This window comes from Andrographis paniculata, unplaced genomic scaffold (genome assembly GCF_009805555.1).
Source record: "Andrographis paniculata isolate CXL003 unplaced genomic scaffold, ASM980555v1 Contig95END, whole genome shotgun sequence".
NCBI lineage: Eukaryota > Viridiplantae > Streptophyta > Magnoliopsida > Lamiales > Acanthaceae > Andrographis > Andrographis paniculata.
The window spans coordinates 2108789-2133681 of NW_026137634.1; the positions used below are offsets into that span (position 1 = coordinate 2108789).

A 24893-nucleotide genomic window follows, 5' to 3' on the forward strand; every position below is an offset into this window, starting at 1 on the left:
AATTCTCTCTCTCTCTTAAGAAGGATATTATTTTATACTCTCTCCGTTCCACATACCATGTCCACGTTGCCGTTTCTTTCCGTCCTATATACCATTACTTTCCTTTTTTAAAAAACGATTATACATTTTAATCTTATTTTAAACTTTTTAATTTTTTAAAAAATTTTAATTAAACTAATTAATTATCTTAATCTTAATTTATAATTATTTATATTATAGATAATTATTTTCACTAATACATTCTTAATTATCTACTAATTACACAATTTCTAAAATACCATGTATACAGTGTAGCATATACGGTATGTGGGACGGAGGGAGTATTTTTTTCCGTCGGTACCATTTTATAATTAATAATTGTATTATCTACCTAACATAATAAATATTATTACAATTTATAATATATTACACAAATATCATTACTTTTATAATACACCATACTAATAGGGACATTTTGGTATTTTTTATTACAAACTAATACTACCTCCGTCCAGCAAGGAAGTAACCATATGTTTTTTCGTAATTGTATTTAACATTAAAAAAATTCTTATATTTGTATAGTTTATTTAAAAATATAATTGTATTTGTATTATAAGAGACTAATAAATGTATTTTTGTCATTTTTCTTTATTTGTATTACGTTTTGATATAATAATTAATATTCAAAGATCAATCCAAAAAAATCACTGTATACTTTGCAGCTGGACGGATATATTAATATTCAAAAATTTATGTAGTATGATATTAATATTCAAAAATTTATGTACAAAAAGTAAACGGTATTCTTCTTGCGGGGCGAAAGAAATAATAAAAATACAAAATATTTCATACAAAAGTCAAAATACTCATTATAAAAAATCAAAAAATTATTAAAAAAATAAAAAATTCAATATAAATAAATATATTTTATATTTTTAACACAATTTTTTATACACACAAAAAGAATTATTTCATCTAGAAACTAGAGCTGACAATGAGTCGATTCGTGTCGGGTTGAATACTTTAAACGGGTTAAATTACTCAACCCTAACCCAACCCGTTTATTATCGTGTTGTGTTCGTGTTGATCCGTTTATTATCGAGTCGAATTCGGGTTAACTCGTGTTGACCCTTATACATAATTAAGTCAAATTTCTTGATTCAAAATTAAATAATTTTTTATTGTGTTGTCCTTGTGTTAGTTTTTATTGGTTTGAGTATAAATTAGGTTGAACTCTTTAAAATTGAACCTAGTTTAAATTAATTTATGAAAAAATTAATAAATTATGATTATTTTACATATATAATAAATATATTAATCAATATTAATATATTATAATCGAGTTTTCGTGTCGGGTTGGAGTTGAGAGTTTCAACCCTAACCCGATTCGTTTATTATCGTGTCGGGTTCGTGTTAACCCATATATATAACCGGATTGAAATATTTAACCGAAACTCAATTATTTCGCATCAGGTCGTATCGAATTGTCGTGTCGAATCAGTTTTTGCCCGCACTACAGTAAACACAAAAATACTATCTAATGGAGCCAATGATAAATTATGTAGGCGTGCAAAACGACGTCGTCTTACATTTTGTATATTTGCATTTCGACGCCCCAAACGAAGCCCAGCCCACAGCAGAGCCGATCGATCGATCTTTCTAGAACAAATATGCACCGTTCTAGAAGGCACTAGGCCCGTTTCCATTTTCCATTTTCTCTATTTCATTCCTGAGAAGTGTGGTAATGATCCACCTGAAGTTTATTCTCAAAAACCCTTTCGCTTTTATTTGAAGAAGATTTTTAGGTTTATTGGTATTTACTTCGGAAGTGATCCACACATATACTGCTGCTCTGCAGATTTTGATCTGCCCATTGATTCTTTTGCTTGTCTTTACGCAGGCCGCTCGATTTTGAAGTGTGCGTTCCAGGAAATCATCTGGACGGGCGGCTCATTCGATCTACTTTTTGGTACCGTTTTTTCAGATCTGAGTGGCGGTTGTGTTTGGATGATTTTTAGTTTCTTTGTTGGTTGGTTTGATTTGCTGTTTGGGTGGATTTAATTGAACTTTATTTTTGTTAATCGGTCGTAGTTGTCTTGGGGTTTGGTTGATCGTGTGGGTTTAGATGCTGTCCATTTGCGGAAGATTGGAAATGAGGATTTTGTGGTAGTGATTTGTTGAAGGTGTTGTAGTGAACTAATTGACTTGATTTGATTTCTGGAGTTTGAACGGATGTATGAACTTGGTCTGTGAAGTCATTGGCTTGAATGATGCATTTGTGTTTTCTATGAGGGTTCTGTCTCTCCAATTAGTTTGTGCAATGTGATCTTTATGTGGTTTGAATACGATGGTTTATTAGGGCTACAGTTGGTGTGCATTTAAAAGATATTATTCTTTTGAAGGGGAACGTGGATGTTTCCTTTCATTTTCTGGATTTTTTAGGTTGCTTATGATGTTTATAAGATGCGATTGGAAGATTTATTTGTTGTGGATGAAAACTGATGTTGTTATTTATGATGGTAAAGGGTTTGATTTATGGCGCAGGTCTCTAACTATTTTAATATTTGGAGGGCATCTTTTACTATTAGGAAAACATGAGCGTGGTTGGTTTTGATTTTGGAAATGAGAGCTGTGTTGTGGCTGTTGCAAGGCAAAGAGGCATTGATGTTGTGCTTAACGATGAGTCCAAGCGTGAAACGCCTGCTTTGGTATGCTTTGGGGACAAGCAGCGGTTCCTTGGCACGGCAGGAGCTGCTTCAAGTTTGATGAATCCAAAAAATACCATATCCCAAGTAAAAAGGCTGATTGGTAAGCTGTTTTCAGATCCCGAGCTGCAGCAGGATCTAAAGTCTCTACCCTTTGCAGTGACTGAAGGGCCTGATGGATACCCATTGATACATGCTCGGTATTTGGGAGAAAATAGGACATTTACTCCAACGCAGATTTTGGGGATGGTGCTCTCAGATTTGAAGAGCATTGCAGAGAAGAATTTGAATTCAGCTGTTGTAGATTGCTGCATTGGAATACCTGTTTTTTTCACTGACCTTCAGCGGCGAGCTGTTATTGATGCTGCAACAATTGCTGGCTTGCACCCGCTTCGTCTTATACATGAGACAACTGCTACTGCTCTTGCTTATGGTATTTATAAGACTGACCTATCCGAAACTGAGCCCCTGAACATTGCTTTTGTTGATGTTGGGCATGCAAGTATGCAAGTTTGCATTGCTGCCTTCAAGAAGGGTCAGCTTAAGATACTGGCTCATTCTTTTGATCGGTCTCTTGGTGGTAGAGATTTTGATGAAGTTCTTTTCCATCATTTTGCTGCAAAATTTAAGGAGGAATATAAGATTGATGTTTATCAGAATGCCAAGGCTTGTCTACGGCTTCGTGCTGGATGTGAAAAGTTGAAGAAGGTTCTAAGTGCAAATCCTGAGGCGCCCTTGAACATTGAATGTTTGATGGACGAGAAGGATGTTCGAAGCTTCATTAAAAGAGATGAATTTGAGCAAATTAGCATTCCTATTCTGGAACGTGTGAAGAAGCCTTTGGATAAAGCTCTTGCGGAAGCAGGACTGAGCACTGATAACATACATGCTGTTGAAGTTGTTGGTTCAGGTTCTCGAGTTCCAGCTATTATTAAGATCTTGACTGAGTTCTTTGGTAAGGAGCCCCGTCGTACAATGAATGCAAGTGAATGTGTTTCCAAAGGCTGTGCTTTACAATGTGCAATCCTTAGTCCCACATTTAAAGTGAGAGAATTTCAGGTAATTACTTTCTATTAAAGTATATCCGTACATTCTTACCTTAATAATGGACTTGTATATGGATTGCATGCTTGGCCATGTAGGTTTTCCTTAACTAAATTTGGGCCTCTTTTGCATTTTTGGTTTCTACATCATTGTTCATACATTTGAACGAGTTGGGGAAGCCCGCCAGTTGAATGATCGCATGATAATCACTTTGTAATCTGTTTGTTTCCTTATTTTGCAGGTCAATGAAAATTTTCCCTTTCCCATTTCTTTGTCGTGGAAAGTTTTATCTTCAGATGCTCAGAATGGAGCAGCTGATAATCAGCAGAGTACTATTGTATTCCCAAAGGGTAATCCAATACCGAGTGTGAAGGCATTGACATTCTACAGATCTGGCACCTTCACATTAGATGTGCAATACGCAGACGTTACTGAATTGCAGGCGCCCTCAAAGATTAGCACCTACACGGTAAATACTTTAATTACAGTATCTGCTCGAGTATATTAATTATATTATAGTTTAATGTTGCCATTTGTTCAAACCAGATTGGACCTTTTCAATCAGCTAACGGTGAGCGTGCTAAACTAAAAGTCAAAGTGAGGCTGAATCTTCATGGGATTGTTTCCATTGAATCTGCAACTGTAAGTTTCCGTGATAAAGCATTTATATTGTTTCCTAATGTGTTATGAGAAATTCAGTTACATTCCATATTCTTGAAAGATGGTAAATACTAGATTGGGTAATATATAAAGTAATAAGCGAAGAAGATTGATTACAATAACTCTCAGCCAGGATTTATCTTTTCTGATTTTAGAGCATTTCTTAAATGCTCTAGTTTTTCAACGGCACGTGCCACGTGTATTGATAATTCAATCTTCTTATAGATGTTAACAGGATATTGTATATATTTCTTCCATTCAATAACAAGCTAGATTGAATGGGCCTTTTTAGAAAGTATGTTGTTTTAGCTATTATTAAAATGGTCATTCAATAGTAAAATATTATTTATGAGTTTTATAGGATTCTCTCACATGTGAACATGGGTTAACATGTTAATCATTAATCAATAGTTAGTGGGGATCAGCATTTCAACAGTTACCTCAAATTTTGCTGTCTAAAATCATTGAGTGAAGCATTTTACCAATTCTCTGCAAGTTCAATTATATGCTGTCGCAACTATAATCCATGATAAATAATACCAATGATAGAGAAAGGCTATGGATAATGCCCATTAAATGGACTATGGACTAGAGATGGTTAGCTTCTTTCTAGTTATGTAGCTATTGCAAGATTGTCTTCAAGTTATTATGTCCTGTGCTAATATTTTATTCATGATATATACTTATGATGATGTGTATTGAAGCAGCTGTTGGAAGAGGAAGAAACTGAAGTTCCAGTGGTAAAAGAACCAGCAAAGGAAACAACTAAGATGGACACGGATGAGGTTCCTGCTGATCCTGCCGCACCAGGTGGCGCTGAGACTGATGTAAATATGCAGGATGCTAAACCAGAAGGCTCTGGTGCTGAAAATGGTGTATCAGAGTCAGGAGATAAGTCAGCCCAGATGGAAACAGATGCCAAGGTTAGTTACAAGAGTCTACTTAGTAAAAATCGTTCAAGTTTTGTCCTAATGAATGTAGTTGAAGTCTTGAAGAGTTCCCTTAAAGTTGTCATAAAACGCATTGGATTATCTATTTTCTTCTAGTTCTAGTCCTTTCTGTGTTCTGTTTCATAACAGCATGGTACATTTCTCCTTATATCTTTCGTGATTTAATTAAAATATCCAAGTTTGAATTTTCTTTTAATTTCTCTCTGCTGTTGGTGACCTCTTCCTATTTTATAATAGAAACACACAACTATGAACAAATTGTTCATCTGTGACTGTACATTCATGGTGGTTCTCTTTTTGTCTTTTGGAAAACTGGTGTTGTGACCCAAGAGTTTAACATAGTTTTGTATTCTTCAGCCGGAAGCTCCTAAGAAAAAGGTTAAGAAAACAAACATCCCTGTGTCAGAGGTTGTGTATGGTGGACTTCCTGCTACAGATGTGCAAAAAGCAGTGGAGAAGGAATTTGAGATGGCTCTGCAGGATCGGGTAATGGAAGAAACCAAAGACAAGAAGAATGCTGTTGAGGCCTATGTTTATGAAATGAGGAACAAGGTATATGCAGTATGGTGTTATCCCCGATATCCCACCATCCTGATTACTTGTGACTAACTAGGTGCCTTTTCTCTTTGTAGCTTCATGACAAGTATCACGACTTCGTGACTGATCCTGAAAGAGATCAGTTTATTGCTAGACTCCAAGAGGTAGAAGATTGGTTATATGAAGATGGTGAGGATGAAACCAAAGGTGTGTATATTGCTAAGCTGGAGGAGCTTAAGAAGGTAATGCTACTTTAGGAAACCTGCTTTTGCAATTGGTGTGAATTTATTGTATAGAATGGCAGTAATGTGTCTTCTTCTAGTTCTTTTATATGCATATATATATATAACATATATTCATATCTGAAGCTCTTTAAGTAGAGGACTGGAGATGAAAACCGAATGGATCTTAGTTTCTCTGTTCTGTCATATTATGCTAAATGGATAATTTTAATCTTTCGAAAAAAATTTGTGGCTTTTAATCTGCAGCAAGGTGATCCTGTAGAGGAGAGATACAAGGAACACAGCGAAAGGGGATCTGTCATCGACCAGCTAATTTATTGCATCAACAGTTACAGAGAAGCAGCAATGTCAACTGATGCCAAATTTGATCACATTGATATGGCAGATAAGCAAAAAGTACTTCCCTCCCGAAATTCACAAACATAATTATCTTTTTGCATCCATAGTGTCTCATCCTGTGCTTCTGTTCAGGTCTTGAACGAATGTGTGGAAGCCGAAGCTTGGCTAAGGGAGAGAAAGCAACAGCAGGATACACTTCCCAAGTATGCAAATCCAGTCCTTTTGACCGCTGATGTGAGGAAAAAGGCCGAAGCTGTGGACAGGTATTTTAAATTTCCACACCAAATTTCCATTCCATTTTTCTCGGGCAAAATTACTTATAATTCATCCGTGGGTTGGAGAGTATCATGATTACTTATAATCCACACTAAATTTCCATTCCATTTTCACTGCAATCTCAAATGTGCAAATACATCGGATGGTACCTTACCTTTCATTGATATTCATAGGTTTTGCCGGCCCATAATGACGAAACAAAAGCCTGCTCCAAAGCCAGCCACACCTGAGCCACAGTCGCCGAAATCTCCCCAAACCAACGAGCCACAATCTGAGGGAGCAGCCGACAATGCTAATTCTAGCCCCGGCAATGACAGCAATACAGGGAATGGAAATGAAGCGCCACCGGCAGCTGCAGCCGAGCCCATGGAAACAGATAAATCTAACAGCACTGCTTAGTAATCAAATCGACCATTTTATCTGCGTCTCTCAGGTTTCTCCTCCTCCTCCTACTCTCTATATGAGTGACTGTCTAAACCTTAATTTGCCATGAAATGTTTGATGATGTGATATGACATGTTTTGGGATCGTTTTGTTGATGGTTATAATCCTGTTTTTTGGTTTTTTTCGGAAACTAAGGATTATTATTTGATGATTTTGATTTGGTTTCATTTCGTCCTGGTTTTCGTTCAGTCTGTAGTGTCCAGAAACAGGCAAAAGGGAGGCTACACTTATTATTATTAGTTCTACCTATTACTATTACTATTTCCTTTGTGCTTCCAAATTTTGACTATGGGAAGGAGACACACTTTTATGGATTTGGGCTTGATTTCTTCTGCTTCATTTTTTAAAAATTTATTTATATATTTATTAATGTTGGATTGATTAGTGATGTGAGTTATTGTGTTTTTATACATTAACATGTAACATACGTGGTAAATATTGTCAATGTTTTGAATTTGAATTTTTTTCTTTCTATTTTTGTAAATGAGTGTAGGATAATAAGTGTGAATTTGAGTTATATCCTTCAAAAGACAATAACGAATTTTGATTGGTTTCTTTTGATACAAGTAGGTATTTATATTTGATTTGATTTGATATTTTGAAAAATAAAATTGAATGTTATATATTTTTATCTGTACCTACGCTAATATTTTTTAAATAAATTATTCGCAAGTAAATAATGCAAAAATTTTGAAAATTAATTTTATAATAAAATATCTTTTTAAATATACATAAAATAAAAAGTTTAAAAACAAAGACTTTGTTTACCAATACATTTTTATTTATTTGGCATTATTTATTTTTTTTAAAATACATCATGTCAAATATATATTTTTTCTAATAAAATATCAAATTAAATATTCATTTATTTTTTTTATAATTATATTATTTACCTAATATTATAAATATCATTTTAATTTATGTATATTACAAAAATGTCATCAATAGAGTTAGTTTAGTATTTTTGAGAGTACAAAATTATTTTATTTTTTCTAAAGTTTCAAAACTCCAACAACCTCCCTAAAATAAAAATGCTCACGAAGCAAAACCCTTAAATTAATTCCAATATAAGTGGATATGTGGCACGCGTCAGCTAGTTTCATGATTGGACAACGATATATGTGACTCTGATCAAGATCCAATTTGGGCTTCCTCTCTCTCTCTCTCTCTCTCTCTCTATATATATATATATGAAAGCTGAGATGCATTCGCAGCCTGCTTTAGAGAGAGAAAGAGAGAGAGAGAGAGACGGTGTGGTGTGGATAGAAAAGATTGCCTCTCACTCAGACACTCCTCAATCTCACTCTACTTTCTCTCATGCTTTCTTTCATGGCCTCAAATTTCCAAACATAACCCCTTTCTTCCCCTTCTCCCCAAATCCCTTCCCCAAAATCGACCCATTCATTGATTCGATCATCACTCAACAGCTCGCAGTCAGACACAAATCCAGTGAGTGTGCTATGAGGGATCCATTCCAACAACAAATCAACAAAACCTGAAACCAAAATCCGACATGATGAATTTTGCAGCTCCACTCCACGGTTCCTCCTCTCCTCTCCTCTTCTCCTCTTCCAGAAATCCGTCCCCCAAGAGGAAGAAGAAGCCCAGACTCGCCATTGCTTGCTCCAATCCAGACAACAACAACAACAAAATAAAAAACAGCACCGCGCGTTGTAAGAGGAGGAGGGCGATTGTCTTATTAGGGCTCGCCGCAATCCCCATCCTCAATTTTAGGGCTGAAGCATTCCAAGGTAGTTCAATTCAATTTAATTTAATTTACCTTAATTTAAACCTAGAATCATTCTTGTAGTGATAATTGTGATTTTCAGACAGCATTGAGACTGCTCGGGACAAACAAGCCGAGGTAAAATGCTCATATGATGTAGCAATAATGGTGGTTGCTGATTGCTGTGGTTTCTGTAGTTCCATGTCTGATTGAAGTTTTGTGTTTGTTTTTGGTGGTTAGGAAAATCCATTTTTGATTGTCCTGAGTGGAGTTGGGATTCTGGGGTCAGGTGTTCTTGGAGCTCTCTATGCATCATTGAACAAGGAAAAGGCCATTTCAGATGCTACCATAGAATCTGTAAGTCAATAATCTCTATGAAGTTTTATGACATTTTGGAATGTACTTTTAAGTTTGTGGATAACATAATGTTGTGTTCTATGTCGGCTTAAACTTTTAGGCGAAGTCGTCATTTATTAGCTCTTGGTTTGGAGTGAGACTTTTGTTTATCCGAAAGTTTTTCGAGCTGTGGTTCTTTGTTGAAATATAATGTTATGTTGGTTTCTTAGGTGTAGCGGTCATGTAAAATGATTTAGATGAGATTTTCATTTAGGCATAATTGCTTAGAACTGACTTGTGGTTAAAAAATATCTGCTCGGTTCCGCTTATAGTTTAGAAACTGTACAGTCCTTCCTCGTGTATTAAAAAGCATAGCACAAAATTCCCCAAACTGCGGTGCTCGAATAGGCCTTCAACAATTCATTAAATTTAGAAGTCTCGAGATTTTTTTCAATATTTTCAAAAATACAAGGGAATGTTGCGCAACTTCTAAACCATAAAGAGAATAGTACAAACTTTTCAAATTGCAAGTGAATTATAACCAATGTTGCCTTTTTGTTCACTAGGAAAGTGTTTGTATGTGCCTTTATGAAGGGGTAATGCCGGGTTGAGCTTTTAGGTAATGTGCTTGTTTAAAGTATTTTAGAGTGAGATTTTTGTTCATGTGAGTCTTGGATACGAGACATTCTAAAGAGAGAACACTTATAGCTTGTCTTGTATATAATTTCTTGTTTAAAGTATTGTAGAACTTGTTATTGTTTACTACTTGATGATTTTTTACATTTTTTAAAATGTGCAATTCTAGCAATTCAGTGTAAAAATATACTATTTTTTCTCACAAAATATGATACCCTCTGGAAAGTTTTCTCAAAGTGCGCGTGAGTGAGTACAGAAGCGCTGGAATGACTCAGGTTGATCTGTAGAGCCAGTCTGCAATCCCGACACACTCGGCTTGCGGGCCGGGGTGTCACATTTTTTGGTCATAAGAACATTAGCCATGTGTCTTGAATTGATCTTTTAGATATCATTCTTATTTAAATGTTTGTGTAGTTAAAAGAAATAAATGTATAATGTTTATGTAAATAGGCTTTGGATGTAATGTTTGAAGAGAGAATAGATTTTTGATGTAATTTTTTAAATGAAAAGCAAGTACTTAATGTGATGTTCTTTTAAAAAGATAAAAACATTGATGAATAGGTCAAAAGTAATTTGAAAATATAGGTAAAAAGAGCCCGCCTGACTAAGGTCATCATCCTTCGCGATGCTAATCTTGTAGGTGTTGTAACTTGTATGCAATCCCATTCGGCTTGTTGTATCGACTAAGGCCATCATCCTTTGTGTCGTAACATTCTTTTGATTCTTCGAACATGATTGTCTCGCATTGAATGTGTTACCGTTGTCTTGTCCATACAGATGAGTGTTGAACTAAGCGATAAAAAAGCCACAATTGCTGAAATCAAAGAGAAGTTCCAGTCGGAGATGTCGAATGAAAAAGAGAAGACGAATAAGGCGCTTGCGAAAATGAACGAGGAGAAGCAGTCTTTACAGAACCGTTTGGAAAGCGCGGATCGCACTGTGACGAGCCTCGGAAAAGAGTTGCAAAAACAGAATCGAACAGTGCAAGAATTAACGACCCATGTTGAATCTCTTCAGGGCAGTCTCCGGGAGGCTGGCGACGAGAGAGACGAGCTCCGGAAACAGTTGGAGGAGAAGATCGATTTGGTAGCAGCTTTAGAACAACGGATAAATTCACTTTCGGAAAATGTCGAAACCAAGGAAAAAAGTCTGCAAAATGTAACTTCCGAGCTTGCGAAGAAAGAAAATGAAATGACCAAAACGACCTCCGCCTACGAGCAAGCCAAGCGACGACTAAAAGATCTGAATTCCGAGATTGAACAGCTGAAAAACGAGCTTTCGGAGAAGGAAAAGGAGATCGAATCGAATAATGCAATGCTGAAAAGCGTCGAAGAGGAGTTGGCGTCTTCGGTGGCTGAGAAGAACGAATTGGACGAAAAGTTCGACGCCGTTGCGAAGGAATACGATCGATATAAGGCATCTGCGGAAATAAAGGCAGCTTCGGATTCCGAGCGGTTGGGCGAACAGGAAAATCGACTTAAAGAACTCGGCGAACGGCTCGAAGTTGCGTTAGAAGATGCGAACGACAAGAGCGCTACGATTTCGAATTTGAGTCGCGAGAAGGATGAACTCGTGGAGATGCTGACGGTCGAGTCGAAAAAGTCGAAGAGTCTCGAGGACGAGCTCGGGGCTGCGCGGGAAAGTTTGAAGGAGACAAGGGGCAAAGTTTCGGAGTTGAGTAAGGAGCTGCAAGAGTCGAAAGACTCGTGCTCGGGTCTTCAAGCAGAGATCGTCAAGATTCGGGGCGAGTTCGAGGAGAGTACCAATTTACTAAAACGAGATCTCGAGGCAGCGCAGCGGGACAGGGAGAGCCTAGCAGAAGAGTTACGAGCAGTCGAGGAGCGATTGCGGGCGTCGGAAGAGCAGGTGGAGGTAAAATCCCGAGAACTAGCGGTGACAGCGGCGGAGCGCGACGATTTAGAGAAAGCGCTCACCGACGCGCTTGCAAAAGCTGAAAACGCCGCTTGGGAGGTTAAGGAAGAGAAGAATACCGTGTCGTTGTTGAATAAAGAGTTGAAGGTTCTGAACGATCACCTCTCAGAAGAGAAGGAACTACGAGAAAGTCTCGAAACGGAGCTGGCGACAGCGACGGAATCGCTTTCGGAGATGAGCAAGATCGCCGCGGCACGGGAGAGGGATTTGGAGCTCGTCAACACTCGAATCTCGAGCCTCGAAGACGAGAATGCGATACTCAGACAGAGCCTCGACGAGCAGAAGCAGTTATCACAGGCGGCTCGGGAGAACCTCGAAGACACGCAGAATGTAATGACAAGGCTTGGGAAGGAAAAGGAGAGCTTGAAAAGCCGGGAGAAGAAGCTCCAAGAGGACTTGGCGTCGGCCAAGGGCGAAATTCTGCGGCTGAGGAGTCAAACGAATGCGACGAGAGCTCCAGTGAATGATAAGAAAGTCGAAGCCGGAAGCAAACCTGCAGTTTCGACAAAGAGAGTTAGTCGGAAGAAAAGCACTACTACAACACCGGCGAAACAGGAGGATTCGTAGGCTACGACGTGTTTACGGCTGTCGGATCAATCGATGTATGAGTTAATGATAAATACTTATTGTAGAATCTTGCTATTGTAGAATATTTCGAACTATTCTAGAGGAAGTAATTTTTTACGACACAAGTACAATATCTATTTTTCATTTAAAATATCGTAACTGGATCTTCTATTGAACAAAACCTAAACATATTCGAATGTGCATTGAAAGCTGAAATATATTTGCTCAATATAGGTGTGGCAAATACAGAAATCCCTAAATTCTTTTGAAGAACTTTAAAGGAAAGATTGACTCATCTGAGCAATGTGTGCATTCTGCAGTCGTCAAGATCACGGTTTTCGGCTCCGGGAGAGTGCCAGATTAAGTTTCGGATCATCACACATCTGCGTGGAGAAGTAAGAAAAGCTTATGTTCGTAGAAATCAGATCAAATTCATGCATGTAGTGATATTTATACATCAATAGAACTCCGATGGCTCGTGAATGTCTATGAATCTTTCAGTCCTATAGATACGAAAAATGAATGTAGTTAAACTATCCGAGATGCGCCTATGAATCTTTCAGCCCTATAGATACGAGAAATGAATGTAATTAAAATATCCGAGATGCGCATAGATGTCAATGGGAAGATAAATAAACAAATTCATAAGCATGAGCCTACGGAAAATAAGAAGTTTTTAGTTAACAGCCAAGTAGCCGACTCAAGGTTTCTGTTCCTATAGGAATATGTCTCAAAACCCTCTTAGTAGTTTTTTCGGATATATGAAAACCTTCAAACAATGATTTTAAACTAACTATGCTAATGAAGGGATCCGATAATTGGAGCTAAAATCACAGGTACAAATACTCGAAAGGGAATGAGATAAAAGCATTATTATCGTTGAATGTAGAAATGCCGAAAATTTCTCAACTTGGAGGACAAAATAATCAAACAAGATAAGACAGTCAAGTACGTTCAGAAAAACGAAAAACAATATAGAACAAAAGTCATCAAATATATAAGAATTGAAACATCAGCTAAATGTAACTAGCCGACAGCAGAAAAGGGCTTACTTGATCGAAATCTTCCAATAGGAATTTCTCGTAATTCACGTCTCATGCACAGATATTCACCCAATAATGCCATCACTGCTAAACAGGAAATGTTCACAACCCACCATGTTATTGATGACGGCCAACCTCCGTAGACGAAGCAAATGAAGAGGTGGATGATGTAAACCGTCGCAGAAAAATCCAAACATTTTTTAGCCCTTTCAACTAAGTACACCAAAAATCCAGCTCTGCTAACGATAGAACGATACGAATTCAGAATGCAAGACAGTCAAGAAATTTACATCGGACAAAATTTGAAGATCAATTCAAAACATCGAAATATAACTCTATAGTACAGATAGACATACACTTTCCTTTTCAGCTCATTCTCAAATTTCTACGACAGCCTGATTCGTCTTTCTTTTCCACCACTACAGCCACAGACATCATCTAAACCATGATTCGGCAATGTAGATAAAGAGGTAAATGTGTTTTCAAGAAACCTCTCCAAACTGTCATGCTATTAGAACATTAAATGAAATTTTTTAAGAAGAAGATGAACTACAATCTCCTCGGCTTGATTCAAAGCATTTTCTATGAATCTTCCATTGCAAATCAAGCTTCAAAAGCAGTCCAATTTTCAAGAAACCATCTCTAAGATCAGTGTGCTATTTTAGTTAACATTCATGCTTTTAGAACTTTCGATGAAATCTTTTTCGAAGAAGACAAACTACAATCTCCTCGGCTTGATTCGAAGCATTTTCTAAGAATCTTCCATTGCTAATCAAGCTTTAAAAGCAGTCCAATTTTCACGAAACCATCTCTAAGATCAGTGTGCTATTTTAGTTAACAGTCATGCTTTTAGAATTTTCGATGAATTTTTTTTCGAAGAAGATGAACTACAATCGCCCTCGGCTTGATTCGAAGCATTTTCTACCAATCTACCATTGCTAATCAATCTTCAAACATAGCATAAACATCACAAGAACATCAACAAATCATCATAGCCTCCATTAATTCCAATTAAGATGCAGCCATTAGACACAAACAGAATCACAACAAACTGCAGAAACATTCCTAATCAAAGTAAGAACAACGACTCGACTGATAAACTTCAAAAACCACAAACAAACAAAAGAAGACAACCAAATCATCAATTCCCCAACAAAAGCAATGATCCAAATGTCTTTCTATACAGCAACAAGAAGCAACGAATTCAAAACGACAAACATGGAATCAATTATCAGTTGCAGAAACACCAAAACTCACCCGACGATCGAGCTGAGGAAAAAGGAGGCGATAATGCACCAGCCAGTAACTGTCGAGGCAGTTACCGTAGCGAAATCAAAGAAATACGCCAAACTCATCCGCGACACCCGCGGTCCAACAAGAATCGACATTAACGACCCCAGAGTGATGTAGTACAGACATTGAAGGCAGACGATTTGCGCCACTATTAGCCATGGATCCCACGCCACCGCACCATAGAACATGACTCGATCCCTCCCCCCAAATTCTCCTTCAAAATTCTAATTTTCGATTCCACCCCAAAACCATCAAATACACAACCAGAATCCTAATTTCTTCCCACCATTGAATCGAATTGATAGCTCCAATCAGGAATTTCCGAGTAATCCAGCTCAATTTCAAGAAAAATTCAACAGACAAATAAGAAATCAAGGAGCTGAAATCTTGGAAAACCCCAATTTTCACAAAGACGCAAATTTTCGGGCGAAATATATTATATGAAAAATATTTGGGGTAAATTGGAAAGATGAAGAAAGTTAGGGGTGGTTTGTGTAATTCAAGGTGAAATGTAGTGTTAAAGTTAACGATGATGATATGACATCCTAAATCCAAATCTAGACCGTCCATTTTAATAGTCAAAATAAACGACGGTTCTAATAACAATAAATCACCTCACCCTACAACTTCACTCTGTTAGTAATTTTTTTTTTCGAAAAAAAACAAATAAATAAATAATTAATTAAATCGGTCATCTCCTTCGCGAATTCTTACACAGTCGCTTAGCGCAGAACCTCTTCTGCTTTTCTTTCTCTCAATTCGTAGCCGCGATTCATTTTCTCCCGCTTGATCTCAGCTGCCGATTGCGTGTTTGTTGATTGGTGTCGGTGGATCTTGGCATCGGATCTCTGTGCTTGTCAATTTCATAGGCTGAATCGGTTAAAATGGTGAGTTTATTGGCATCTATTGGATTTGGATTTATTTGCATTTAGATTTTGTGTTAGATCTGGTTACAGAATGGCAATGTTTAATTGCGTGATTTGGAGCTTCTTGTCGGTAGTATTGGGGGAGATTCGGCATTTCTAATGTTTTGAATTTGGGCGGTGGATTTGTTATTTGATTTGATTTGATGTCGGTTTATTGAGATCTGGAGTAGCTGGTTATTGTTCACTGACGCTTTTGTTTTGGTTGTTTGTGCTTGGTCCTGAATTTTGGCGCAGCCTCTCAAATTAGAAATCAAGGTACTGTGATGATTTCAATCGTGTTTTTCCGTTTGCGATTTTTTTTTTTCGTAACGTGTGCATGTGGAAGTGAGTGAGTACTCAATGTTGAGTTTGTCTGTCTTTTTTGCATCAGAGGAAACTTGCTCAACGATCGGAAAGAGTAAAATCTGTGGATCTGCATCCGACAGAGCCATGGTATGTGTTTTTGATGCAATCAGTTGAAAATGGTTTAATATTTGTGTGTTCATAGCAAGGTGAGGATAAATCAATATAAAAAACAACAAGGTGTTTCTCTGTGGTTTGATGTTGTTGTTTCTTATACTTGATCATTTCTGCATCCTGCTGATGCATCTAACATATAGTTCACCGCCGGATGGTGGTGTATTTATGACATTGCTTACATTATTCAAATTTTACATAGTGATCTTTTGTTGATGGATGACAGTATAAGCTTGATTATTCATATATGGGTTGTAACCTCATATTTGACATTCTGTTTTCTGGGTTCACATACTTGAGAATTGCTTATTCAATATCTCATTTCGCATCTGCAGGATATTGGCAAGTTTGTATTCAGGGACTGTTGGCATCTGGAACTATCAGACTCAGGTATGGTTGATAGATGTGGCTTGAACAATTAGATTTGTCATTGTGGTGGCTTTTACATGTTGATGGAGTTGTGATTTTTTACTGATTGATCGTTTTAGATGCCTTTTATAACTCACTTTGTATTAGAATAAGGTTAAGAAGTGTTGTCAATTTATGTGACTATCCCAACTATGAGAATGAATCGTTCTTATGCATTTCTTATGTCAAACCCACCCAGATGATTTTGTTGCAATTTTTAATAATTAGTAAATTATTTTCATCTATCATCCAATTATCAAGATAGAAAGCTGGCATGTGCTCTTCATTAATAACATTGGATAACATATGTTTGTTTGGGAAAGTTCCTTTTGATGTACTATGGGAACAGAAACTTTGGTTATAATTCTCAATCCGGCTGTCTAATGCACTAAGTGCACATGGCAATTTTCATCATCATATTCTTGTTCTTTTATTTTATATTTGAAAATTGATTTTCTATTGCTGCAGACAATGGTTAAATCTTTTGAGGTTACAGAATTGCCAGGTATATGATTGGAGTTGTTAAACAAGTATTTCACTGTTAGGCTGTTATTTCTTAAGGAGCATGTTTATATTTATTCCATACTTTGGCGGTTTTCAGTTCGGTCAGCCAAGTTTATATCACGAAAGCAGTGGGTGGTTGCTGGTGCTGATGACATGTTCATTCGTGTATACAATTACAATACAATGGATAAAGTCAAAGTATTTGAAGCCCATACAGATTATATTAGATGTGTGGCAGTTCACCCCACTCTTCCATATGTGCTGTCATCCTCTGATGATATGTTAATAAAGCTCTGGGATTGGGAAAAGGGGTGGATATGTACTCAAATCTTTGAGGGCCATTCCCATTATGTGATGCAAGTTACTTTTAATCCCAAAGATACGAACACTTTTGCCAGTGCATCTCTTGATCGCACTATAAAGGTATATGCATGTAACTGTTCCCAGATTAATTTTTTGGCTTCAGCTCAATATTTATTTTCTTCTCATGTGCTTGTTTGATGAATTTTTAGATTTGGAATCTTGGCTCCCCTGATCCAAACTTTACACTGGATGCTCACCTCAAAGGAGTCAATTGTGTTGATTATTTCACTGGTGGAGACAAACCTTACTTAATCACGGGTTCTGATGATCACACTGCTAAGGTCTATGCACTGTTCCCCATTGATATTATGGTTTGAGTTTGTACAGCAAAATCTAAATATACTTTGAAAGTGTTATAGGTTTGGGATTATCAGACAAAAAGTTGTGTCCAGACTCTAGAAGGCCACACACACAATGTGTCTGCAGTCTGCTTCCATCCCGAGCTTCCTATCATAATAACTGGGTCAGAGGATGGTACAGTCCGGATTTGGCATTCCACCACCTATAGGTAAGCTTTATGCTGTACTTGTGTTAGAATTGTTTTGTTTCAATAGTCATTTCAACCTTGGGGTTTGCCCATGTAGATGGGACTGAGACCCTTTTTTTTTTTTTTTAGATGGGACTGATTTGTTGAGTCGCAATTTGGTATGTTACCTAAGAAAATGCATTATTCTTGTGTGAATCTTATAGTCAACAAAGTCCCAAGTCCTTTAGGTATTTAGATTGAAGAACTTAATGAGGCATACATTCTTCTTAGCTCTTCTCTGTTTATGAGTCCCACCTATATAGTCCTCTAGGTATTTAGATTGAAGAACTTAATGAGGCATACATCTTAGCTCTTCCCTGTTTATGAGTCCCACCTATATATATGTTTTTATGTGTATTTAATCCATTTGCTTTACCATGCCATTGATATTTGAACTATAATTCTTTTTGTTTCGTTTCAATTTGTCATGCTATGGAATATATTCATTTTCAATGCCAAGTATAAGATTGTGTTGTCTGTGTCAACTTGCAGACTTGAAAATACCTTAAATTATGGCCTTGAGAGAGTTTGGGCAGTTGGCTATATAAAAGGTTCAAGACGGTATGTTCTCTAGTACTTGATTGAGTTTGCTGCTTATAGTTGGTTCTTTCCATTTTTTGAGATGCTTGAATTTAATCCCAAGTCTTCGTAGCACTTAAATTGATTTAATGAATAACTGCTCAGGGTTGTAATTGGTTATGATGAGGGAACCATCATGGTGAAGCTTGGTCGCGAGGTACCTATTGCTAGTATGGATAATGGTGGGAAAATTATATGGGCCAAGCATAATGAAATTCAGACAGTTAACATTAAAAGTGTTGGCGCAGATTATGAGGTTTGGAATTACTAAGTATAATTAATAAATGTCTGAGCCAAACGGCGGATCTAAAATGATATCTTCTCAGGTTGCTGATGGAGAGAGATTGCCTTTGGCAGTTAAGGAATTGGGAACTTGTGACCTTTACCCACAGGTGATTTTTCTTTGCTTTATATGAGTTACATGTTATGTTATGACTTAGCAGTAAAGAGGATTTTTCTGGTTCAACACTCTTTTTATTATTATTATTTTTTTTCATCTGCGTTGTTATGCTTGAAAATTGTACTAAGATATCTATAGACAGTGTTCTCTTTGTCATCTGAGAACAAAGGCGATTGCAGCTTTGAATCTTATGTTCTTATTTTGCTTGGTAACTGATAGTTACAGACTGTTAAATTGATGAGCCTACTAGATTATCACATATATAGGCATATCGGTCTAGGAATGGAAGTGTGGCTATAAGTTGTGGTAGCTAGGTTCTCCATTTTGTACACCACATGGTCCCAAGAATGCCAATTGCTAGCATGTCTGATGCATCAAATATTTCAGGTGCATTTTGAGGCTACCTGAGATTTTAACCCATGGAGATTGTTATCATACGTTTTTGCTATATTTCTGCTTTTTTATTGATATTTGTTTTTTTAGTTTTACTTAAATTGTTCCTGCAAACACACCAGACACGTGTTTTGGCACGTGTTTTTTTGGAAAAGGCTTTAGAGATGGAATGTATGTAGATTACCTAATCTGAGACATTCAGATTTTCTGTGGACATTCCCTCTTCCCCACACCCCCATGCTTTATATCATGTGATTCATGCTACAGTTCATGTACACGGAATAATTTTAATTTAAATGTCTTTTGTCCATCATCATAATAACCGTTGAAATTAAGCAGGCGCGACTATGAACTAAATTCTGACTGTATTGATTTATTAAATTTCTTTGATGGCAGAACTTAAAGCATAATCCAAATGGAAGGTTTGTTGTGGTATGTGGAGATGGTGAGTACATCATATATACGGCTTTGGCATGGAGAAACAGATCATTTGGTTCCGCATTGGAATTTGTTTGGTCAACGGAGGGAGAATATGCTGTTAGAGAAAGTACATCAAAGATTAAGATCTTCAGCAAAAACTTTGTGGTTTGTATTTTTGTGTTATTATGTTCCTTGTTTCATTTCATTGGCAGCAAATTTGTAGTTGCTGCTCATTTATGGTGATTCTTCTTTTAAAAATAATATAACTGATTGTGGGTCTTGATTGCTGGACCTTTATTAACACAATGAAATAAGTCTACTTAGCCTATAGTGATTAACATATAAGGTTGTGTTTCTTCCAGGAGAAGAAAAGCATCCGGCCCACATTTTCTGCAGAGCACATTTATGGGGGAACTTTACTGGCAATGTGTTCAAATGATTTCATTTGCTTCTATGATTGGGCTGAATGCCGATTGATCAGAAGAATTGATGTTAATGTTAAAGTAAGATAAATCCTTTCAAGTATGCTCAGTATTCATGATAAGAGGATGCTCCATGAGTTATAATTTTTGTTTTAATTTTTCTTGGTGGTACATCCAGAATCTATACTGGGCTGACAGTGGTGATTTGGTGGCCATTGCCAGTGATGCATCATTCTACATACTGAAGTATAATGTAAGAATCCACCTACTAGCTTGCATGACATTTTGTAATACAGGAGTTTAGTAACTGAGTCAACTTTCATATGCTGCAGCGTGATGTGGTCTCGGCTCATCTAGATAGCGGGAGATCGGTAGATGAACAAGGTGTGGAAGATGCTTTCGAACTTCTTTATGAAATTAATGAACGAGTAAGAACGGGAATATGGGTTGGAGACTGTTTCATTTATAACAATTCTTCCTGGAGACTCAATTACTGTGTTGGTGGTGAGGTATGTTTACTGCTCCATTTATTATTTTATAATCTTAATCTAATCATTGATGTAGAATGCAAGCAAGATGCCTTACTTTATTGTATGTTTCAGGTAACTACAATGTTTCATTTGGACCGACCTATGTACCTGCTTGGTTATCTAGCAAATCAAAGTAGAGTTTATCTCATCGACAAAGAATTCAAGTAAGTCATTTCTTTTAGCTATCTGTTAGAATCAATGCCTGTTTTCATTCTATATTTATTTTTAGTTGTGGTGCATTAATGCTACATCTGATCGGTTGGGATTGAGGCTGTTTCACTTATGTATCTGGGTCTTTTCTGCAGTGTTATGGGATATACTTTGCTACTGGGTTTGATCGAGTATAAGACTCTCGTAATGCGTGGTGATTTGGAAAGGGCAAATGAAGTCTTACCATCTATTCCAAAGGAGCACCTAAACAGGTAGTTTGACATCTTTAACTTGTTAATGGACTGGTAAATAGATATATTTGTCTATCCATGATGTTCCTAGTCTAAACTATGTTAACAACCATTATAAACCTAGTCGATTCAGAAAATTCGAGGAGTAACCTATGATCTTAATTTAATTTTCCAAGTGCATGACACCAATCCTGTTTCTATCTGTTTCTTTCTTTTGTTTTTTGGTTTGCCCTTCATCTCTTCTTATGTTAGAATGATATTGTTGTTGCAAGTCTTAGTGAACAACAAAATAAAGCAATATTATTCTTAGTCACAGTAATTAGAAGATTTATTGCTTATAATTTGATATGTAGTCCTTTTTTGAGGGCACACCAACTTAATGCTACGGAGTAATCTATAGTTTGTCACCATTTCATCTACCTTTGGTTGTGTACCATGAGCCAATATATGGTCTCAAGCCATTTTTTTTTTTTATTAATTTAGATTCGAAGAAAGAATAGAACTTAGTTTTGACTGTGCCATTTTTCTTCCCAGTCATCATTGTCGCCTTGGTAACTTTTTCATCATGCCTCTTCGTGGCATAAGTACATGGAACCATTTATAGCATGCTTTTTATATCAATTGATACCATGACAGTGTGGCTCATTTCTTGGAATCACGGGGTATGATAGAAGAGGCACTTGAAGTTGCTACAGATCCTGACTACAGATTTGAGCTAGCCGTACAGCTAGGCAAACTAGGGATTGCAAAGGTAATCGGTTTTCAGATGTTCTTGGACCACCTTTTATTTTGTTTTCTTTGAATCTTTTGGAGGTTATATATCATTGCCTGTATGTAACCTTGTTTTTCTATTATTAGCTTCTTACTCTTACACCTTTTTATCCTGCTTTATAGGAAATTGCTACAGCTGCGCAGAGTGAGTCTAAGTGGAAGCAATTGGGTGAATTGGCCATGTCCACTGGAATGGTATTAATTTTATCAGTTGCTGTGATTTAAATTACTTGAAATCAGCTGTGGAGATTCTTGAGGTTAATTTTGTAAGATGAGTATCTTGGCTGTGAAAATAACTACATGTTCGCTGTTATCAATGTTCTTGCTAAATATATTAGATGTAATTGTTAAATTTCTTTGCTTCCAATTGGTTTAATCATGCATGTCTCGATTCTCCATATTTTCTTCTAGTTTTATTTTCTTGTGCTTTTGTTTGCTTGTTCGATGGCATACATGCTTGTATAATCTATTTCTTTTCTTTTGTTAGTTTAATTTTTTATTTTTGGATTGCAGTTAGAGATGGCAGAAGAATGCTTGAAGCAAGCAAATGATTTGAGTGGTTTATTGCTGCTATATTCCTCTTTGGGCAATGCTGAGGGAATTGCTGAACTTGCATCTATTGCCAAAGAGCATGGCAAAAACAATGTTGCATTCCTTTGTTTATTTACATTGGGTAAATTGGAGGACTGTCTTCAGCTGCTGGTTGACAGGTAGTAGCTTTTTCTATTACTTTGCTGGTAACAGTTGGTAATGGTTCATCTTATTGATTATGATATCCATGCAGCAATCGGATACCTGAAGCTGCGTTGATGGCACGGTCATACCTTCCAAGCAAGGTGTCAGAAATCATTGCTCTTTGGAGAAAGGATCTCAATAAGGTTATCATTCATTTGTCCATGTCTTGAATTTAAATTTGGGCAGTTGGATGATGAGTAATTTACAGATTCTCTTAGTGGAAAAAAGTCTTGCTGTATTTTTGTTAACAGGGAGAATACTCAGGAGTTTGATTGTTATTTACGGAGATCCTTTCTGATTTGCAGATTAATCAGAAAGCAGCAGAGTCTTTGGCTGATCCTGAAGAGTATCCTAATCTTTTTGAAGATTGGCAAGTTGCCCTTGCTGTAGAAGCCAAAGCTGCTGAATCAAGGTATCTTTGCATTTTTATTTTTTCGTTCCATTTTATGGCGTGATCTTGACATCAAGCACCTAATTATGAATATAACACCCAGTCTTACGAATATAAGATCCTGATCTGTTCCTTCACAAGTTTGGATATTGTGGAAATTCGTTAATTTTCAGTTGTCTGTTGTTGCAGTAATCCTCATCTCACCTTCTCTTATCTATCTTTTCTTGAGTACATAGAATGTTGGATTACCTTGTCATGTTTCTTGTGTTCTGGCCGGGTGTCCACTAACTCCTTTTCCATTATGTTGTAGGGGCGACTTTCCTCCCGCAGCTGCATATGTGCAATATGCTGATAGATCAACTGCAAGTCTTGTAGAAACTTATAAAAACATGCAAATGGATGAAGAGCCCCTGGAAAATGGAGGCTTGGATTATGAGGTATCCATGCACTATGAATCTTTATTGGCATCTCATAGGATAAATGCTCAGATGAAATAGCAAAATCATGTTTTTCTTTTCAAGGATACTAATGAAATTTCTATCCAAGTTTTTCTTCCACAGATTTTGTTGATTTTTACATGTGGATAGTTTAGGCTTAGATTTAGGTTACACTGATTCTGTAATGCTTATATCTTTTTGCAAGTTATTTTGTTGATGCCGAGTACCTTTTTCTTTCGTTTCATAAAATATTAAGGATACGCACCAAAATGGGGATGAAGCAGATGACATAGAGCAACACAGCGAGCAGGTAGAGGAGCGTGATGATAGCCAGGAAGAGGCTGTCGTGGTTGATGCGGATTCAACAGATGGTGCTGTATTTGTGAATGGAAATGAGGCCGAGGAAGAGTGGGGTACGAATAATGAAGGAAAACCATCAGCGTAAAAGCAATTGGTTGGGCCGTGTGAAAATACCTAGTTTTGTTTACTGGTGATTAATTGTTTTCTTTTAGTTGCTTTCTTTACTCCAGTTTTTATTGGTTTGGTTAGATAGTTCTTGAGCCGACCTTATTCGTGCATGCTTATGGTGAGTCATCTCATATAATATATACATAGGAATTAGTAAAATTTGCCGGCCTTTAATGTTCACCAATGTGACTCTCTATGCTTTGATTTTCCTTTTAGCCTTTCTGATCAATAAGTTTTTTTGAGTTTCTTGTTTCGAAGGTTCTTCAAATGTGCTTTAAGTGGTGATTTAGTATATACATATCATTCGGCTATAAAATTGTTACGACTAACTCTTGTTTCTAGCATGCCCTTTTTTTTTTTTTTTTTTTTTATGATATGCTATTTATCAGGAGTCGATGGAAGTAGCTATGTGATGTTTTTTTCAGTTAGTGGATGATCCTTACTTTGATTTTTGGTTAATGATCAGTGCTTACACCACCTCACTAATTCCATAGAAGACAGACGGTTCCAGCTGAGTACAACTTTTCTCATGGTAATACTCGACCCTTGCCATAAATGTATTTTAGTTTTGATCTATCATATATTAAGAGATTTTTGGGATCGTTATAAGTTCTTGATTTTTTGGCAATCTCAATTACCAGCGTTATAATGTGTGTTTTTTACTCATTCCATGTCATTTGAGCCCTGTTTATTGTTGTATACGACAGATAGATACACGCACACGGCAATCGGGAAGGGAAGGGGGAAGGGGACCAGTGTTGTGAGTGATAAGCAAAAAGGATTTTGTAATTCGGACGTCCTGTAGAATTTGGAGTTTGAGCTGAGCCATCAGTGAGTCAAGTCTTAGTTAAACCATAATTTTTGTTAAAACTTTTAATTCTGACTTTCTTTCCCTTTCTCTATGTTCTGTGATTTATAATATACGATGATGGTGATGATGATGCATATATATATATTTCTAATAGTGTTACAATTATTGTATGAATGTTGCAATATTATTTTTTCTAATATTACATTTTTTTAGCTGCTATTTTCCTGTGTCTGGAAACTTAAA

At 36.7% G+C, this 24893-nt stretch overlaps 4 protein-coding genes across 10 annotated transcripts; 3 read left to right on the plus strand and 1 right to left on the minus strand.

Annotated features, from left to right (window-relative positions):
• Window positions 1-1673: 1673 nt before the first annotated feature.
• Window positions 1674-7490, plus strand: LOC127243287 (heat shock 70 kDa protein 14-like). 4 transcript variants are annotated; one of them, XM_051263234.1, is made up of 11 exons: window positions 1674-1720; window positions 1880-1948; window positions 2524-3743; window positions 3970-4197; window positions 4275-4370; window positions 5096-5311; window positions 5696-5890; window positions 5971-6117; window positions 6364-6513; window positions 6589-6719; window positions 6906-7490. In XM_051263234.1, the coding sequence occupies exons 3-11, from the start codon at window positions 2574-2576 to the stop codon at window positions 7129-7131; spliced, it is 2559 nt and encodes an 852-aa protein (XP_051119191.1). In that variant the 5' UTR covers window positions 1674-1720; window positions 1880-1948; window positions 2524-2573; the 3' UTR covers window positions 7132-7490. The 4 variants fall into 4 exon arrangements, with proteins under 4 accessions (XP_051119191.1, XP_051119189.1, XP_051119190.1 ...); XM_051263232.1 differs by having other exon boundaries at window positions 1699-1792; XM_051263233.1 differs by having other exon boundaries at window positions 1702-1784.
• Window positions 7491-8375: 885 nt separating this feature from the next.
• LOC127243275 (MAR-binding filament-like protein 1-1) lies at window positions 8376-12498 on the plus strand. Its single transcript, XM_051263209.1, has 4 exons — window positions 8376-8927; window positions 9006-9040; window positions 9143-9259; window positions 10652-12498. The coding sequence occupies exons 1-4, from the start codon at window positions 8690-8692 to the stop codon at window positions 12371-12373; spliced, it is 2112 nt and encodes a 703-aa protein (XP_051119166.1). The 5' UTR covers window positions 8376-8689; the 3' UTR covers window positions 12374-12498.
• A 113-nt stretch (window positions 12499-12611) lies between these two features.
• LOC127243276 (uncharacterized) lies at window positions 12612-15131 on the minus strand. Of its 2 annotated transcripts, none has more exons than XM_051263210.1 (3): window positions 14674-15131; window positions 13426-13655; window positions 12612-12756 (listed from the first exon to the last, which is right to left on the minus strand). In XM_051263210.1, exons 1-3 carry the CDS (start codon window positions 14895-14897, stop codon window positions 12749-12751), a joined length of 462 nt encoding a protein of 153 aa, XP_051119167.1. In that variant the 5' UTR covers window positions 14898-15131; the 3' UTR covers window positions 12612-12748. The 2 variants fall into 2 exon arrangements, with proteins under 2 accessions (XP_051119167.1, XP_051119168.1); XM_051263211.1 differs by having other exon boundaries at window positions 13426-13652; window positions 14674-15129.
• Window positions 15132-15383: 252 nt separating this feature from the next.
• On the plus strand, window positions 15384-24869 carry LOC127243334 (coatomer subunit beta'-1). Of its 3 annotated transcripts, none has more exons than XR_007836979.1 (26): window positions 15384-15596; window positions 15870-15890; window positions 16006-16067; window positions 16427-16481; window positions 16968-17004; window positions 17101-17426; window positions 17516-17647; window positions 17726-17874; window positions 18385-18453; window positions 18577-18727; window positions 18798-18863; window positions 19661-19849; window positions 20047-20187; window positions 20285-20359; window positions 20439-20615; window positions 20709-20800; window positions 20942-21058; window positions 21674-21788; window positions 21932-22003; window positions 22322-22518; window positions 22593-22686; window positions 22849-22955; window positions 23245-23371; window positions 23628-23825; window positions 24306-24371; window positions 24547-24869. XR_007836979.1 is itself a non-coding variant. In XM_051263301.1 (26 exons), exons 1-25 carry the CDS (start codon window positions 15594-15596, stop codon window positions 24323-24325), a joined length of 2751 nt encoding a protein of 916 aa, XP_051119258.1. In that variant the 5' UTR covers window positions 15384-15593; the 3' UTR covers window positions 24326-24371; window positions 24547-24869. The 3 variants fall into 3 exon arrangements, 1 of the variants encoding a protein (XP_051119258.1); XM_051263301.1 differs by having other exon boundaries at window positions 23628-23784; XR_007836978.1 differs by having other exon boundaries at window positions 15385-15596; window positions 23628-23861.
• The last annotated feature ends 24 nt before the right edge of the window (window positions 24870-24893 follow it).